The sequence below is a fragment of the Saimiri boliviensis genome, chromosome X (genome assembly GCF_048565385.1).
Source record: "Saimiri boliviensis isolate mSaiBol1 chromosome X, mSaiBol1.pri, whole genome shotgun sequence".
NCBI lineage: Eukaryota > Metazoa > Chordata > Mammalia > Primates > Cebidae > Saimiri > Saimiri boliviensis.
Genome location: NC_133470.1, coordinates 45,104,233 through 45,122,517, shown reverse-complemented (window position 1 = coordinate 45,122,517; position 18,285 = coordinate 45,104,233). Strand labels below are relative to the sequence as shown.

Sequence of the window (18,285 nt, the reverse complement as noted above, 5' to 3'; positions counted from 1 at the left end):
CCACTGCAACCTCTGCCTCCTGGGTTCAAGCAATTGTCCTGTCTCAGCCTCCCGAGTAGCTGGAACTACAGGCGTGTGCCACCACGCCAGGCTAATTTTTGTATTTTTAGTAGAGACAGGGTTTCATGCTGTTGGCCAGGCTGGTCTTGAACTCCTGACCTCATGATCAGCCTACCTCGGCGGCCCAATGTGCTGGGATTATAGGTGTTAGCCACCGCGTCCAGCCAACAACATAATTTATATATTACAAATGTAGGCAACGGCCAGGCACGGTGGCTTACGCCTATAATCCTAGCACTTAAGGAGGACAAGGCAGTCAGATCACTTGCGCCCAAGAGTTTGAGACCAGCCTGGCCAACATGGCAAAACCTATCTCTACCAAAAATACAAAAATTAGCCAGGTGTGGTGGCAGGTGCCTGTAATCCCAGCAACTCGGGAGGCTGAGGTAGGAGACTTGCTTGAACTCTGGAGGTGGAGGTGGCGGTGGCGGTGAGCTGAGATCATACCGCTGCACTTCCGATTGGGCAACGTTGTGAGACTCCATCTCAAACAGACACACATACACACACAAACACACACACACACACAAAACAAATGTAGGCCAGGTGTGGTGGCTCACCCCTGAAATCCTAGCACTTTGGAAGGCAGATGTGGATGCATCACTTGAGCCCAGGAGTTTGAGACCAGCCTGGGCAACATAGTGAGACCTCATCTCTACAAAACATTAAAAAAAAAATTTTTTTTTTCCAGGATGGTAGCCTGTGCCTGTAGTCCCAGCTACTCAGGAGGCTGAGGTGGGAGGATTGCTTGAGCCCAGAAGGTTGAGGCTGACGTGAGCCAAGATCACATCACTGCACTCCAGCCTGGATGACAGAGTGAGACCCTGCCTCAAAAAAAAAAAAAAGTCCGGGTGAGATGGCTCATGTCTTTAATCCCAGCACTTTAGGATGCCCGGGCAGATGGATCACCTGAGGCCTGAGGTCAGGAGTTCGAGATCAAGCTGGCCAACATGGTGAAACCCCGTTTCTACTAAAAATACAAAAGTTAGCTGGGCATGGTGGTGCGTGCCTGTAATCCCAGCTACTCAGAACTGAGTAGCTGAATCCGGGAGGCAGAGGTTGCAGTGAGCCAAGATCGCGCCATTGCACTCCAGCCTAGGCAACAAGAATGAAACTCCATCCCTCCCCCTCAAAAAAGTTGTTAATATTCCTAATATACAAAGAGGCCAGGTGCAGTGGCTCATGCCTGTAATCCCAGTCCTTTGAGAGTTGGAGGTGGGAGGATCACTTGAAGTCAGGAGTGTGAGACCAACCTGTCCAACATGGTGAAACCCCGTCTCTACTAAAAATACAAAAATTAGCTGGGCTTGGTGGCTGGCACCTGTAATCCCAGCTACGTGGGTGGCTGAGGCAGGACTATCTTTTGAATCTGGGAGGCGGAGTTTGCAGTAAACTGAGATCATGTCACTGCACTCAAGCCTGGGTGACAGAGGGAGACTCTATCTAAAAAATAAATTAAGGGGCCGGGCGCGGTGGCTCACGCCTGTAATCCCAGCACTTTGGGAGGCCGAGGCGGGTGGATCACGAGGTCGAGAGATCGAGACCATCCTGGTCAACGTGGTGAAACCCCGTCTCTACTAAAAATACAAAAAATTAGCTGGGCATGGTGGCGCGTGCCTGTAATCCCAGCTACTCAGGAGGCTGAGGCAGGAGAATTGCCTGAGCCCGGGAGGCGGAGGTTGCGGTGAGCCAAGATCGCGCCATTGCACTCCAGCCTGGGTAACAAGAGCGAAACTCCGTCTCAAAATAAATAAATAAATAAATAAAAATAAAAATAAAAAATAAATTAAGTTAAATTAAAAAATAAATTAAGAACATATATTAAAATGGTTCTTGGGCCCCGTGCGGTGGCTCACGCCTGTAATCCCAGCACTTTGGGAAGCTGAGGAGGGCAAATCACCTGAGATCAGGAGTTTGAGACCAGCCTGACCAACATGGAGAAACCCTGTCTCTACTAAAAATACAACAATAGTCAGGCATGGTGGTGCATACCTGTAATCCCAGCTACTCGGGAGGCAGAGGCAGGAGAATCACTTGAACGTGGGAGGCGGAGGTTGCGGTGAGCCGAGATTGCACTATTGCACTCCAGCCTGGGCAACAAGACTGAAACTCCATTTCAAAAAAAGAAAAGAAAAGAAAAGAGAATGGATAAACAAATTGTGGTCTATTCATACGCTGAATTTGTTTTGTTTTGGTTTTTGAAACAGAGTTTTCCCTCTGTCACTCAGGCTGGAGTGCAGTGGGGAATCTCGGCTCACGGCAACCTCCACTGTCAGAATTCAAGCGATTCTCCTGCCTCAGACTCCCGAGTAGCTGGGATTACAGGCGTGTACCACCACTCCTGGCTAATTTTTGTATTTTTAGTAGAGATGTGGTTTCACTACGCTGGCCAGGCTGGTCTTGAACTCCTGACCTCAGGTGACCAACCTGTCTCGGCCTCCTAAAGTGCTGGGATTATAGGCGTGAGCCACTGAGCCTGCTCGGCTCATACTATGGAATTTTACTCATCGATAAAAATTAAAAAAAAAAACTATACACAAAACAACTTGGATGAATATCAAAAGCATTATGCTGAGTGAAAAAAAGCCAGACAGAAAAGAATACATCCTCTCTCATTCTATTTGCATGAAACTGCAAGACAAATATAATCCAGGTAACAGGAAGCCAATCACTGGTTACCTGTGGTAGGGGGTGGGGTTTGGGATAGGGTACAAAGGAACCAATGCTCCCTATCTTGCTTGTGATGGTGGTTACGAGGTTGTATACGTTAGTCAAAGCTCACTAAATTGTACCCTTAAAATTCGTGCATTTATACATATAGACAGATTGATAGTGTTATCTTTTAATAAAGTTAATTAAATCAAGAAAGGAGTCCTGGCTGCTGCTTTGTGTGCGTGTGTGTGTAGACAGACTCTCGCTCTACCCCCTGGCTGGAGTGTAGTGGCGCGATCTCACCTCACTGCAACCTCCGCCTGGCAGGTTGAAGCAATTTTCCTGTCTCAGCCTTCGGAGTAGCTGGGATTACAGGCGCCCGCCACCACGCCCGGCTAATTTTTGTATTTTTAGTGGAAATAGGGTTTCGCCTTGTTGGCCAGGCTGATATCGAACTCCTAGACCTCAAGTGATCCGCCTAGCCTCGGACTCCAAAGGGCTAGGATTACAGGCGTGAGCCACCGCGCCCGGCCTTGGCTAGCTACACTGAGATACCATTTCTTATTCTCAGATCGGTGAGGATTACAGTGGGTTCTAATACTTAATTGAATGATCCTGATGTTTCACCACCCTGGTTTGTTTTTGTTTTGTTTTAATGAAGCTTTTTCATTTGATTCACTGTCATTCTTTCCACTCCGCTATTTTTAATTTATTGGTGGCTAAGTCCTTTACCTAATGTGACGTACAGCATCATGATAAGAAAATCACTGTCGAATCTTAAAAAAGCCAAAGGCTTTACAAGAGGTGGGATTCCCCTTTGGGGTCGCCCTGAGGAGGGCGGGAACAAGACCAGAGCGAAGCTTCCGCTTTCATTTCTATGGTTATTAAGTTACCCATTCTCATTAAAGGAGTAACGCGGAAGGGTTATTTTCTGTCGGCAAAGACTTCCCTAGCGACGAGTCCACTCATGAGACGGGGATGTCATAATGTCGTACCACAATGGGTGGCCTAGAAGAGTCCAAAAGCAAATCAGATGACCTACATTCTGGTATAACGTTATATTACAATTCACCTGACCCGTCGGTTTCGTTCTTTTCTCTGCGTCTCCAAAATGCTGTCCTTTGGATTTACGTTCTACCCCCTCCATTCCTGGCCAGTGGTTTGGTCCGACCTTAATTCTGACAGGAGGCACGAGCTGCGTCTGCGCAGAAAGCTGGCGGGGGGGTGGGGGGAGGAACATGGCGCAAGCTCTGTCTGAGGAGGAGTTTCAGCGGATGCAGGTGCTGCTCGCGGTGGGAAAGACCACCCGGCTAGGCGACCGAGGGCGGGGTAGAGAGAGGTCGTGCCACCAGCTCTGAGAAGGGGTTGGTTGGGATGGACTCTGAGTTTAGGGGGTGGGTCTGGAGAAGGTAAACTGAGGCTCGGAGTGGTGAGACTATTGGATTCCGAGATATTCTGGGGCTTTGAAGGTTGGACTCTGTTAGCATTGTGGGCGGGGGAGAGCGCCCTTGAGTAGGCGGTACCTTACTCAGACATGTAGGGGACGAGACTTTGGGCTCGTGCAGGGGACACCGTCGGCGTGTGATGATAATGGGCTTTGAGGGAAGGAGATCCTGAGAAGGCGAAACCATTTTGTCTGGAGAGGAAGGAAGCGGGTATTGGGTCGTTTGCGTCATGGTGGGGGGAGCCCTTGAGAGGGCAGAACCATTAGTGGGTGGGAGGTGGTAAGTTTTTGGGTGATACCACTGTACCCGGGGGTTGAGGAAAGACCCCAGTTGTTGTCATTGTTCCTGGGAGGTGGAGATCCTATGCCATTGGTGGTTGGTAGTGCATCTTAAGAGGGGCGGCACCATTGGATGATTAAGGGTGATCCCATTAGGCCTGGGGTGAAGAAGTCCATGAATGGGTAATACCATTAATCCCATTAATTGGAGGAAGGACTAGAGGAGGTAAAAGAGTGATACCTTGTACTACAAGGAGGGGAGATCACTGGGCTTTCGGGAGGTACCTCCACTTGATTCTTTTGAGGTGACTCTGAGATGCAATGAAAGGCCATAGCATTGCACTATAAATGGGCCCTTGTCAAGAGGGTTCCCTACTGGGGGACTCTGAACAGGGTCCTGCGTGGGGAGGGGAGGAACTCTGAGGGAGGACAGGTAATCCCATTGGTCCTTGAATGAGGGAAACCTGCTCTCCTGTGTGAGGGACACTGAGAATGGAAGGGTGAGTTGATTGGCCCATGAATAGGGAAGACCACTGTCATCTGAAGGGGATTCTAAGTCATTCTTAGAGTCATCCAGCTGGCCCACCCAAGACCTTGTAGAGGTGTACTCTGAAGGGTGTAGGGCCATTCCTGTTGGATCATGACTGGGGAGCTCTTGAGGGGAGTGGGGGTACCCTTGAATGAGGAACATTGATCGCACTGGGCCATGTATTAGGGAGAACTACTAGGCTTTGTTGGGAAAGGAGTCTCAAGGGATACAAAGGATATTCCAATTGGACCAGGACTTGGAGAGACAGATCACTGGGTCCTCAGGAGGACAGGAGCAGAAAAGATTCTATGAAGACCAACGCCTCTGACCTTGAGCAGACTACCAGAGGATAGGGAGTGGAGGCTGGTGCCGTGGCAGGGAGGGAAAAATCCTGGTAGGGGAAGGAATGGTGAGTTCCTTATCGGGAAGGAACCAGCCTTGCTGGGTAGAACCAGCCTCAGGGCCCTACAGGGGTGATAGGGAAGAGGATGCTGTTTGGAATGGCCCATACTTCACTTTCCCTTAATTATTATTATTATTATTTTTTTTTTTTTTGAGACAGAGTCTCGCTTTGTCACCCAGGCTGGAGTGCAGTGGCATGATCTCAGCTCACTGCAACTTCCACTTCCCAGATTCAAGCAATTCTACTATCTCAGCCTCCCAAGTAGCTGGGATTACAGGCGCGTATCACCATGCCCGGCTAATTTATTTGTATTTTTTAGTAGAGACAGGGTTTCACCATGTTGGCCAGGATGGTCTTGGACTCCTGACTTCAAGTGGTCTGCCCACTTCGGCCTCCAAAAGTGCTGAGATTACAGGTGTGAGCCACTGTGCCCAGCACTTTCCCTTAATTCTTTTTTTTTTTTTTTTTTTGAGACGGAGTCTCTGTTACCCAGGCTGGAGTGTAGTGGTGCAATCTCAGCTCACTGCAACCTCTGCCTCCTGGGTTCAGGCGATTCTCCTGCCTCAGCTTCCCAAGTAGCTGGAACTACAGGTGTGTGCTACCACACCTGGCTAATTTTTTATATTTTTAGTAGAGACAGGGTTTCACCATATTGGCTAGTCTGGTCTTGAACTCCTGATCTCGTGATCCGCCCACCTTGGCCTCTCAAAGTGCTGGGATTACAGGCGTGAGCCACCGCACCCAGCTCTCCCTTAATTCTTGAAGGGGGCCTGGATGTATTTTGAGAGACTTGGAAGTCGGGGTGGGGGGACCCTGGAAAGTCCCCTGAGTCAATGAAAGTTGGACAGAATACTAGACCCTCTTCCCTTGGGAAAGAGGGAAGAAGACAGGCTTCTACCCGCTGCCTTCAGGGGCTTCCAAGTCTGGCCAGAAAGATGGACAACCCCCCTGATAGTGTGTGTTCAGTGTGTGGAGAGGTCAGCCAGGATGAGGAGGAGGAACTTTATCCTGTGGGCATGGAGAGCCAGGGAACTCACATAAGCAAGAACCTAACTGGGGCAGTGCTCTAGGATCGAGTGCAGTGTGGATTGTAGTGTGAGATGGAGATGGGAGCCTGGCTGGGGTTATAAGTGGAGGTGGAAAAGGTGAGCCAGGGTCTGAGGGCCTGGAAGCTCACTTTGGGTACAGCACATACAGGTCTTAAGGAATACCTAAAGAGACATATGGAAGGCGTAAGGTCTGGGGAACTTAGGAGCTTGGTTCCCTCATGGTAGGGGTAGGGGTGCTTTCCTGACCAAGTCTTTTCCCTTCCTGCTTCCCGCAAAGGCTCAGCTCCTAGAACTCCGGACAAACAACTACCAGCTTTCAGATGAACTACGCAAGAATGGTGTTGGTGAGCCAAGAGGGCCTTATTAGATGGGGGTGGCTTTGGGGCATGGAGTCTGAGGTTTTTCCTCAGAGACCTGGCAGGAAGCCCTTTCAGTTGCTTGCCACTGGCTGAGGCTGAGATACCCTGCTTTCCCGACACCAGAACTTGCCAGTCTTCGACAGAAGGTCGCCTACTTGGATAAGGAGTTCAGCAAAGCTCAGAAGGTACCTCCCTCCACCCACCCATCCACCTACCCGTCCACCCTTGCTCTACCTATCTGACTCATTCATCCCTTCAGTGAGCAGCTGCAGTGAACCAGACCTAATTTTGCATGCTGTTTTCATGTAGTCATTTAAAGAAATCTCATGGAATTCTCTTTAGTTTGCTAATTTCGTCTAATCCTGCTTAATTTATTGATTAATTTTAATTTACTTTTAATTCATTTCTAATTTCAGTTACTCATTCTCATTCACTGACTTTTAATTAAATATTCAAATCTATCAGTAAATCTGCCTCGAATCTGCCTCCTGTCCTCCACTCACACTCCTAGCTTGTGCTCCTATTTCCCATCCCTGTCCTGGTCCAGTTGAGAAAGTGACAGCAAACTCACCTCTCAGATACTCTAAAGATGAGAGATGAGATAGAATATAACCTATTGTGGCCCCTCAAGACATTCAAGGTTCTCCTTTGTCGCTGCTCTGTCCCCATACCTAGCACAATGTTAACACATAATATGTGCTCAATAAATATTTGTTAAATGAACGAATACAGAATGCAGAAAATCTGGCAGTCAGGAAGCTGTGCTTCTCTTTGGTAGGATGCTGATTCCCCTAAGCTGGCAATGCTCTTGGCTGCCTAGCAGGGGAGTGACAGTTTCCACACTGTGTGGGAGAGACCCACAGAAACAAGTATGGACAGATGTAGCAATGAAGCCACAGTTTCTGAGCCTGGAGATCCAGCCCGCAAATGGTTAAATACCATCTCCCCCATCCCCCTACCAGCCTCAAGAGCTTCCAAGAAAGGATGATTTCTGTGTACTGGGGCCCCAGGGCAGGACTTGCATTCATTCACTCACTCACACACTCATTCTATCATTCCTTTGGGCTCCAAATTGTCACACATGTTCTGTGATTGAAGATGCTCCCATCCTGCAACCTCTATTGTCCTCCCAAAACGCTTGGCACGATTGTCTCCATACCCTAGTAAGGCAGTCCGTCTCTGTTCACTTTAGCTCTCTTCCCACCCACCCCCACTTTAGGCACTGAGCAAGAGCAAGAAAGCTCAGGTAAGGGGATCCCTGGTGGGTGAGTGTGACTGGGAGACTCTGTCTTGGTGGGCTATCTGTATATGCTGAGCTTTTCTTGTACTGGCCTTTCTTCCTCTGTGTGCCCTTATGTCTGCTGCTACCTCACTGCCATGTGTTGCTGTATCTGTCCGTGTTTCCCTATATTTGTCTCTAACTCTGTCTCTTTCCTTCTCTTTCTCTCGCTATCCTTTTCTCTGCGTCTCTTTCTGTCTCTGTCTCTGTCTTCTTGTTCCTGTCTCTCTCACTCGTTTCTCTTCCCAATCTTCTTTCTCTCTCCCCCATCTGTCTCTGTGATTTCTCTTTTTTCTGCTTTCTCTCTCTGACTCTTTGTTTCTCCCCCACCATTCCTCTCTCTTCCTAACTCATTTATTTCCTTGACCCCTCCTTCTCTTCTCCCTGTTCTGTTTTTTCCCTATTGATTTCTGTTTGTTCCTCTCTCCATCTTTTTCACTCTCTTCCTCCCAATCCCTCTCCCCTTTTCTATCACTCCCCCCGTTTCCCCATCTCTACCTCCTCGCTCCCCTATCATTATCTTCTCGTCTTTTCCTCTGCTCTCTTCCTCCCTGTACTCCCTTTTCTCTACCTTCCCATGTCTTTTTCTCTCCATCCTGTCTCTCATTTTGTCCCTCCCTGTGTCTCTCTCTCCTATCTCACCTCATTCTCTGTACCCTATATCCTCCCCTACCCATGTCATTTTCTCCCTCTCTCTGTTTCTTTGCCCTACCTCCCCATCCTTCCTGCCCTTGCTGGAGTCCTGGCCCTTGTCTGCCACTGCAGGAAGTTGAGGTACTGCTGAGTGAAAATGAGATGCTGCAGGCAAAGCTGCACAGCCAGGAGGAGGACTTCCGTTTGCAGAACAGCACGCTAATGGCCGAGTTCAGCAAGGTGCTGGTGTCTGGGATAGTCAACGGGGAAATGAGGGGTAGGGTCCATCTGGGCTGAAACCTAACATCAGCAGAGTGATTGGACAGGGTCTGGCCCTGGAGCACTGTCCGTGGTGCTGAAGCAGGTCCTGGATTGCTGCTGGGGGGCAGTAATTTGAAAGATGGAGCCACTCACTGTGCTGGGATTAGAAGGCTTTGAGCCCTGAGGTCAGCTGGTTCCTGGCTAAGTCACTCCTTTTATTTGAGCTTCAAGTCTCCATGTGTATAACGTGGGGTTGATGCTATGGAGCTCCAAGCTATTTGGTGGGGCGGGGGGAGGGGGAAGGGTTAGGTAAAGTTCTTATGCTTAATATAGAATGGAAAAGTGTTCGAGCTTCTTCCCTTTTCTTCATCTGACATAAGCCTGAGGTTCTACCTCTTCCAGATAATTCATCCTGGATCTACTAATTATGTCTCTCCACTGATTTTAGTGTCCTGGCTGTTTCTAAATCTACTGGGCAGTTGGAAGCATTGTCTTTTGTTCCCTCATCTATCTTCTGTAAACAGTTAATACTTGTTTATGTTGGCCAGGCGTGGTGGCTCATGTCTGTAATCCCAGTACTTTGGGAGGCTGAGGCGGGCAAATCACAAGGTCAGGAGTTCAAGACCAGCCTGGCTAACATAGTGAAACTCCGTCTCTACTAAAAAATAAAAAAATTAAAATTCTCCAGGCATGGTGGCATGTGCCTGTAATCCCAGCTACTCGGAAGGCTAAAGCAGGAGAATCGCATGAACCTGGGAGGTGTAGGTTGCAGTGAACTGAGATAGCACCACTGCACTCCTGCTTGGGGAACAGAGTGAGACTTCATCTCAAAAAAAAGTCTATGTTTTTAGTATATTTTAAGGAAAAAAGTCTCATGGCAGCAAAAATGGTATTTCTAAGGCTCCATCTGAGAATATAGTGCCTATGACCTTAAAAATACAAAACCGAGGCTGGGCGTAGTGGCTCATGCCTGTATTAATCCCAGCAGTCTGGGAGGCTGAGGCGGGCAGATCACAAGGTCAAGATATCAAGACCGTCCTGGCCAACATGGTGAAACCCTATCTCTATTAAAAATACAAAAATCAGCTGGGCATGGTGGTGCACGCCTGTAGTCCCGACTACTCAGGAAGCTGAGGCAGGAGAATCGCTTGAACCCAGGAGGCAGAGGTTGCAGTGAGCCGAGATCATGCCACTACACTCCGGCCTGGCGACAGAGTAAGACTCTGTCTCAAAAAAAAAAAACAAAATCTGAAAATAACCTTTAAGCAGGTACAATACCAGGAGAGGCACTTGAGCAAGTAGTGGTTACCAGCAGGACTCTGGAACCAGAAGGCCTAGATTAAAATCTTGGCTCTATGTTTTACTAACTGTAATCTTGAGCAAGACACTTAACTTGCCTGGTTCTTGGTTCCCAAATATCAAATAGAAGTCATGATAATAACAGTACCTGCCTCCTCACAGGGATTTTGTGAGGACTAAATGAATAAATGTATGTAAATCACTTAGAACAGAGCCTTGCACATAGTATCAGCTAGGGAAGCATTAGCTATAATATTATCCTTCTATTAATTCATCTTCCCTCTAAAATATTTGACTTTTTAAAAGTTTTTTTTTTTTCTGCAACATTTATTTTTTAAAGGAATGGATTTTGAGAGAAAACAATGTGGTACAGAAGTATGGAATAGAAAGCAAATACAAATGTAGGCTATTTTGCTAATTGTTTTATAACCACAACAAACTAGTTCAGAGAATCCCCTGTACAAAACACAGAGGTTCAAACATCAAGGTGTTCCCTTAGCAAGGCTGAAAATTTCAGTCTCTGGTATTTGAAATTTAGGCTGCAGTCCTTGTTTTTGGATGGATCACTTGGTGTGTGGCACAGTCCATGTTTTTTTTTTTTTTTTTTTTTTTTTTTTTTTTAACAATATCCCTTCTTATAGATATCAAAATTCATGCTGAACAATGAATTCTGGGTTGCAAAAGAGGATTTATTTTTTGCACCTATCCATGCTTTTTTTTTTTTTTTTTAAATGAGACAGAGTCTCATTGTGTTACCCAGGCTGGAGTACAATGGCCTGATCTCAGCTCACTGCAACCTCTGCCTCCCAGGTTCAAGTGATTCTCCTGCCTCAGCCTCCCGAGTACCTGGGATTACAGGCGCATACCACCATGCCCAGCTAATTTTTATAATTTTTAGTAGAGACAGAGTTTCATTATGTTGGCCAGGCTGGTCTCAAACTCCTGACCTCAGGTGATCTGCCCGCCTCAGCCTCCCAAAGTGTTGAGATTACAGGCATGAGCCACCGCGCCTGGCATACTTTTTAAAAGTTTTATATCCACCTTGTGGCCCTCCTCTGCTTTAGCCTCTACCACCTCTTATCTGCTGTTTCTACAGCTGCCTCCCTGGTCTCTTCACTTCTAGTTTCTTCTACTTAGTTCACACCACAGAGGCTATTCTGACCAGCAGATGTTATGACATCACTCCTTTACATAATATATTCCAGTGCCCCCTGTCTTGCCCCTAGTTCAGAGCCCCTAGTATTCACATAACTGCTGGTCTCACCAACTGACTCCTCACTGCTTCCTGCCTCCAGCCTCCATGGTATCATGATTCTTGCAGAATGAGGCAGGGGCAGATATTCTTCCATAAATACAGCTTGTTTCCCTGCACCTGTCCTGGGCTGGCACTGGAGCAGTTGTAGGGACTTCCTACATACTCCCCTTCCTCCTCCCACTCCTCCCAGGAACTGGAAGTGCTCGCAGAGAGACCTATGTTAAACCTGCCACCACCCCTTATTCACCACGACATTTCAGCTCAATTGTTCCTTCAACAAATAGTTACTGAGTACCCACCACATGCTCTATGTTCTAGAAATCCAGTTGTAAGCAGCACAGAATGATCTCCACTCTTGGATAGCTTACATTCTGGAGGTGGGATGGGGAGAAAGATAACAGTAAACAAATAATACTAGTAGTGATAGCTGACATTTATATGGTGTTCTGTGTGCCGAGTCCTGTTTGAAGTACTCTACATGATTCACTCATTTAATCTTTGAAACAAGCCTATGAGATATTATTAGTGTCCCTATTTGACAGACGAGGAAAACTGAGTTCCATGGAGATTAAGTAATTTGTCACACAGCTGGTAAATGACAGAGTAGAGATTCACATTCAAGCAGTTTGGTTTCAGAATCTGTGCTTATAACCCTACGTTACAAAAGAAAATTGTGATTAGTACTAGGTAAGAAAGAAATGAACAGAGTGCTGTGACAGAGAGTACTGGAATTTTCTGTGTTGAGGGATACTACTTTAAAGGCAACATCTGAGCAGAGCACTGAAGAATGCAAAGAACCCAGTTATGTGAATACGTGGATAAAAGAATGGGTGTTCTGGGTAGAAAATATTGCAGGCAGGCCGGGCGTGGTGGCTCACACCTGTAATCCCAGCACTTTGGGAGGCCAAGGCAGGTGGATCACCTGAGGTCAGGAGTTCAAGACCAGCTTGGCCAACATGGTGAAACCTCGTCTCTACTAAGAATACAAAAATTAGCCAGGCAGGGTGGCGCATGCCTCTAGTCCCAGCTACTCAGGAGGCTGAGGCAGGAGAATCGCTTGAACCCAGGAGGTGGAGGTTGCAGTGAGCTGAAATCACACCACTGTACTCCAGCCTGGGTGACAGAGCAAGACTCCATCTCAAAAAAAGAAAATATTGCAGACAATAAAATAAAAATTCTCTGTAGGCCTTGGTATTCTCATCTGAAAGGAGGACAAGGGATTTTTTTCAGGACTACTTTGAGAAGTATACTTTAGCAGGAGTTGGGCAGGGGCTGGCTTAGTTTTATTGGCATTGTATGCCTCTCCAAGGCTAACGGCTGGCAATGCAGGAGCTGTCATCAGTTTTTGGCCCTGGAAATGCCCTGCAAGCTCTTTGTGGTGCCTAGGATGAGAGGGAGCTGTCTCTAGACCTAGGATCCAGGACACAGAGCCCTCCACAGAAGAGGGGTGGCAGTAAGGCTGTCTGTAGCACTGATAACTTCCAGAGGAGCCTGAGGTCTTGGATTGCATCTCTGAGGTTGGAAGTAGGAAGGGGAAAATTGTTCTTGGTGTCCTTATGCTTGGTATGCTCTTGGTATCCTCTAACTCTGCCACTTAAAAGGGGTGTGGACCAAGCACTGTGGCTCACGCCTGTAATCCCAGGACTTTGGGAGGCTGAGGCGGGCAGATTATGAGGTTAGGAGATTGAAACTGTCCTGTCTAACATGGTGAAACCCCGTATCTACTAAAAAAATACAAAAATTAGCCGGATGTGGTGGCAAGGGTCTGTAGTCCCAGCTACTAGGGAGGCTAAGGCAAGAGAATCGCTTGAACCCGGGAGGCAAAGGTTGCAGCGAGCCAGGATGGCACCACTGCACTCCAGCCTGGGTGACAGAGCAAGACTCTGTCTCAAAAACAAAAAAAGATGTGTGAATTTGAAATTGTTTAACATCTCTGTGCCCCAATGTCCTTATTTGTAAAGTGGGAGGGCACCTACATCATAGGGTCATGATGGGAATTAAGTGAATTGTAAAGTGCATGGACAAATGCTATGTAGGTTTCAGCAAATACCGTTCTGATTCTCTGCTTTTTTGCCCTTTTCTTCCTCTGTTCAGCTCTGCAGCCAGATGGAACAGCTGGAGCGAGAGAACCAGCAACTGAAGGAGGGGGCTGCAGGAGCAGGGGTTGCCCAAGCTGGGCCCATTGTGGATGGGGAGCTGCTGAGGTTACAGGCTGAAAACACAGCCTTGCAGAAGAATGTGGCAGGTACATAGAGGCCCTCCTGGGGATGCGGAGACCCTGGGGCTTGAGTAGGGCAAGGAAAGCTGTCATCCTCTCAGGGTAGGGATAAGAGCTTCAGAGTTATGGTTGGCCCATGCACTTTGTGGCTTCGGACAAGCCATTTTGCCTCTCTGAGCCAACGTCTTGTCATCTACATAGTGCATGTAGTGATGTCTTGTCACCTGGAAGATTGTAGTAGAGATAAAAGGTGGTATCATTCTGCATTAGATAACTTTCTGCTACCTAGCAAATGTTACAGATTAGCAGCTTGAATGTCAAGAAGGAGATATTTGCTAAGTGGAGAAAGTGAATAGAGTGTTGGGAAAATTCTGAGCCCAGGTTATAAGTGGGGTTTGGGATGAAAGCTGAAAGAAAGCTTGATAGCGTGTGGGAGCATGTGGTGTGTGGACCTTTCGAGAGCAGCTGGGACTTCGGTGGTGGTAGGAGCTGATTCCATGACCAGGAGGGAGACTTAATAGAATGTGGGTGGGAATTGGGAGGCTCTAGGAGGGATTCAGCTGTACGTCGAGGGTGGCACATGGTGGACATGGTCTTAAAAGATTATGGGTGGCGCTTGAAGGATTGAGAATGGGGTTTATGAATCCAGCTTGAGCTAATTTAATAGTAAACAGGATCTTAGTGGTTGGTAGGGCTTGAAAGATTTGTAAGAGGCTGAGCACAGTGGCTCATGCCTGTAATCCCAGCACTCTGTGAGGCCAAGGCAGAAGGATCTCAAGGCTAGGAGTTCAAGACCAGTCTGGGCAATATAGCAGGACCTTATCTGTACTAAAAATAAAAAAATTGACTGGGCCCAGTGACTCACACCTGTAATCCCAGCACTTTGGGAGGCTGAGGCGGTCGGATCACCAGAGGTTGGTCGTTTGAGACCAGCCTAACCAACATGGAGAAATCCTGTCTCTACTAAAAATAAAAAAGTATTCGGGCATGGTGGCGCATGCCTGTAATCCCAACTACTCTAGAGGCTGAGGCAGGAGAATCGCTTAAACCTGGGAGGCAGAGGTTGCAGTGAGCCAAGATCATGCCATTGCACTCCAGTCTGGGCAACAAGAGTAAAACTCCATCTCAAAAAAATAATAAAAATTAAAAAATTAGGCCAGGCGTGGTGGCTCATACCTGTAATCCTAGCACTTTGAGAGACTGAGGTAGGCAGATCACCTGAGGTCAGGAGTTTAAGACCAGCCCAGCCAACATGGTGAAACCCTGTTTCTATTAAAAATAGAATAATTAGCCAGGTGTGGTGGCACATGCCTATGATTCCAGCTACTTGGGAAGCTGAGGCAGGAGACTTGCTTGAACCCAGGAAGCAGAGGTTGCAGTGAGCAGAGTTTGCACCACTGTACTGCAGCCTAGGTGACCGAGGGAGACTCTGTCTCATAAATAAATAAACAAGTAATAAATTTTTTTTTTTTTTTTTTTTTTTTTTTTGAGACGGAGTTTCGCTCTTGTTACCCAGGCTGGAGTGCAATGGCACGATCTCGGCTCACCGCAACCTCCGCCTCCTGGGCTCAGGCAATTCTCCTGCCTCAGCCTCCTAAGTAGCTGGGATTACAGGCACGCGCCACCACGCCCAGCTAGTTTTTTGTATTTTTAGTAGAGACAGGGTTTCACCATGTTGACCAGGATGGTCTCGATCTCTTGACCTCGTGATCCACCCGCCTCGGCCTCCCAAAGTGCTGGGATTACAGGCTTGAGCCACCGCGCCCGGCCCAACAAGTAATAAAATTTAAAAATCAGCCGGGCATGGTGGTGTGCACTTGTAGTCCCAGCTACTTGGGAGGCTGAGATGGAAGGATCGCTTGAGCCCAGGAGTTGGAGGCTGCAGTGAGCTATGATTGCACCACTGCACACCAGCCTGGACAACAGAGCAAGACTGTCTAGGGAAAAAGATTTTTTGGGGGAGGCTGAGGCGGGAGGATTGCTTGAGCTCAGGAGTTCAAGACCAGCCTCAGCAATGTAGCGAGACCTTGTCTCTACAAAACAATAAAACAATTAGCCCAGTGTGGTGGCACATACCTGTGGTCCCAGCTACTTGGGAGGGTGATGTGGGAGAATCACTTGAGCCCAGGAGGTCAAGGCTACAGTGAACCATGATCACTCTACTGCACTCCAGCCTGGGTGACAGAGCAAGTCCCTGTCAAAAAAAAAGAAAAAAATTGTAAGAATTGTGGCTAGGGCTGAACCTTCGTCTTTTAGGCATGTGGTCACTTGGCACAGGGTCTCTGCCACCTGAGGGGTTGAATGCCAGTTCTCCCTCTATTCGAGGCATGGCAAGGGACTTCAGAGACCACCTCATCCATCATGTATTCCTATTCTACTTACCAGCCCTGCAGGAACGCTATGGGAAAGAAGCCGGGAAGTCCTCAGCTGTCAGTGAGGGCCAGGGGGACTCCCCAGGGGGCCCTGCCCCCACCATCCCAGCCCCCATGCCACTGGCAGAGGTGGAGCTGAAATGGGAAATGGAGAAAGAGGAGAAGAGATTGCTCTGGGAGCAGCTGCAAGGCTTAGAGGTGAATCTGGGTCTGTTGGAGCTGGGATGCCAGAGGCAAGGCAGATGTTCTGCCTCTGCCTATGGTCCCACAGAGATGTCTGTGACATCACCATCTTGTGGGCTGATGGGGTAAGGGAAGCAGGAGGGCAGGGGAAGACCTCTCCTCTGTCCTTGCTGACAACAACACTCCCATTCCTCATCCTTCCCTGCAGAGCTCAAAGCAGGCCGAAACATCCAGGCTGCAGGAAGAACTTGCTAAGGTGGGGCTGCTTGGCTCTTTCCCATTCTATTCCCAATCTGCTGGACTCTTTCCCATTCCACTCTCAATCTGACTTTTGAGGGCAGAAGGGGCATTGTACCCCATCAAAACCTCAGTTTCATCATTTGTGAAATGGAGAGACTCACACCTGTGTCTCAAAGTTACTTTCAGTATGGAATGGGCTAATGTGGTCCTACTATATCTTGTGCATGACAGTTTCATCCCATCCATCTCCTCTCAACTTTGCCCATTCACTTAACTCGTTCATTCATGGAAGCATTTACAGACTCCTGGCTCTTATCTTAGGACCTGGAGACCCAGTGATGAGGCAGCCAGTCATGATCCCACTTTCCAGGCCTCCCAGCCTAGCCATTCTATAACATGGCCATTGGCCACTATTTTGGGAGCATAAATACTAGACTTTGGAGCCTGAAGGATCTGGCTGGAGATAATATTGTTGTTGCTGACCAGCTAGGCAACCAAATTACTTAATCTTTCTGAGATTCAGTTTCCTCATTTGTAAAACTGGTACTACTCACTTCTCACGGCTACTTCGAGGATTCCACAAGATAACATGAGTAAGCCGGGCGTGGTGGCTCAAGCCTGTAATCCCAGCACTTTGGGAGGCCGAGGCGGGTGGATCACGAGGTCGAGAGATCGAGACCATCCTGGTCAACATGGTGAAACCCCGTCTCTACTAAAAATACAAAAAATTAGCTGGGCATGGTGGCGTGTGCCTGTTATCCCAGCTACTCAGGAGGCTGAGGCAGGAAAACTGCTTGAATCTAGGAGGCGGAGGTTGCGGTGAGGCGAGATCGCGCCATTGCACGCCAGCCTGGGTAACAAGAGCGAAACTCCGTCTCAAAAAAAAAAAAAAAAAAAAAAAAGATAACATGAGTAAATCCTGGCTTCCAAAAAGGACTTAATAAGAAGTGTCTGTATTGATTAAGTTTATTTTTGTCTTTATATTGTTCTCAGTGTTATCTCTTGTCTGTACTCCTCTCCCCAGCTCTCGGAGAAACTGAAAAAAAAACAAGAAAGGTAAATTTCTTTTTCCCAGGGGTATTGAGGGCCAAGGGGGGAATTGACTTATGGAACTGACCCATCTATATCTGTCTTTCTGTGCCTAGTTTTTGCCGTCTGCAGACAGAAAAGGAGACGTTATTTAATGACAGCAGGTAACTGCTAGATTTGCGGGCATTGGTGGACAATGGGGACAGGGCCCAGTGAAGACTACAGGGGCAGAGCTAGGAGACTGGGCCTCAAGCCATGCCCAACACACCCCCTCCCCCATCATCCCTAGGAACAAGATTGAGGAATTACAACAACGGAAGGAAGCTGATCTCAAAGCTCAGTTGGCTCGAACTCAGAAGCTGCAGCAGGAACTTGAAGCTGCCAATCAGGTGATGGGGGCTGAGTTCTGAGATCCCTGGGGTAGGGGCTAAGACTGGGAGCCTGGAGAGGTCTGAGGTCCATGGAGGCTGGTTGGGGAGTCTGAGATTTCCTGTGTTGGAAATCGGTGCTAGGCCCCCCTGCCCCAGGAGCTATGAAAATGGGAACTGGAGAGACCTAGGAATTGTTATAGGAGTATTCATGAATGTAAGATCTCAGGGGGCTAAGGACTTAGGGGGCTGTGTGCTGTAAGTTTGTATAAATCTGAAGCTCCTGGAGGTTCGAAACCACAGTCTGGATAAATTTGTGGTCACTGGGGCCTAGGACCAGGCATTGCAGTAAGTCAGAACTCCCTAGGCGCTG

General features: G+C 48.0%; 1 protein-coding gene and 1 pseudogene across 3 annotated transcripts in view; one reads left to right on the top strand and one right to left on the bottom strand.

Moving 5' to 3' along the window:
• Positions 1–3,915: 3,915 nt before the first annotated feature.
• GRIPAP1 (GRIP1 associated protein 1) overlaps positions 3,916–18,285 on the top strand; it is a 29,976-nt gene continuing 15,606 nt past the window's right edge. For 2 of the 3 annotated variants that reach the window (XM_074392167.1, XM_074392166.1), the window contains exons 1-11: positions 3,930–3,992; positions 6,694–6,760; positions 6,851–6,960; positions 7,995–8,021; positions 8,820–8,927; positions 13,597–13,747; positions 16,106–16,290; positions 16,484–16,531; positions 17,540–17,571; positions 17,661–17,708; positions 17,834–17,933. In XM_074392167.1, coding sequence (XP_074248268.1) covers positions 3,951–3,992; positions 6,694–6,760; positions 6,851–6,960; positions 7,995–8,021; positions 8,820–8,927; positions 13,597–13,747; positions 16,106–16,290; positions 16,484–16,531; positions 17,540–17,571; positions 17,661–17,708; positions 17,834–17,933 — 918 coding nt within the window. In that variant the 5' untranslated portion in view covers positions 3,930–3,950. Of the gene's footprint in view, positions 3,993–6,693; positions 6,761–6,850; positions 6,961–7,994; positions 8,022–8,819; positions 8,928–13,596; positions 13,748–16,105; positions 16,291–16,483; positions 16,532–17,539; positions 17,572–17,660; positions 17,709–17,833; positions 17,934–18,285 lie in introns of all 3 variants that reach the window. The other variant, XM_039475562.2, reaches the window with a different exon arrangement.
• Positions 10,872–10,960, bottom strand: LOC120366699 (small nucleolar RNA SNORA40; annotated as a pseudogene).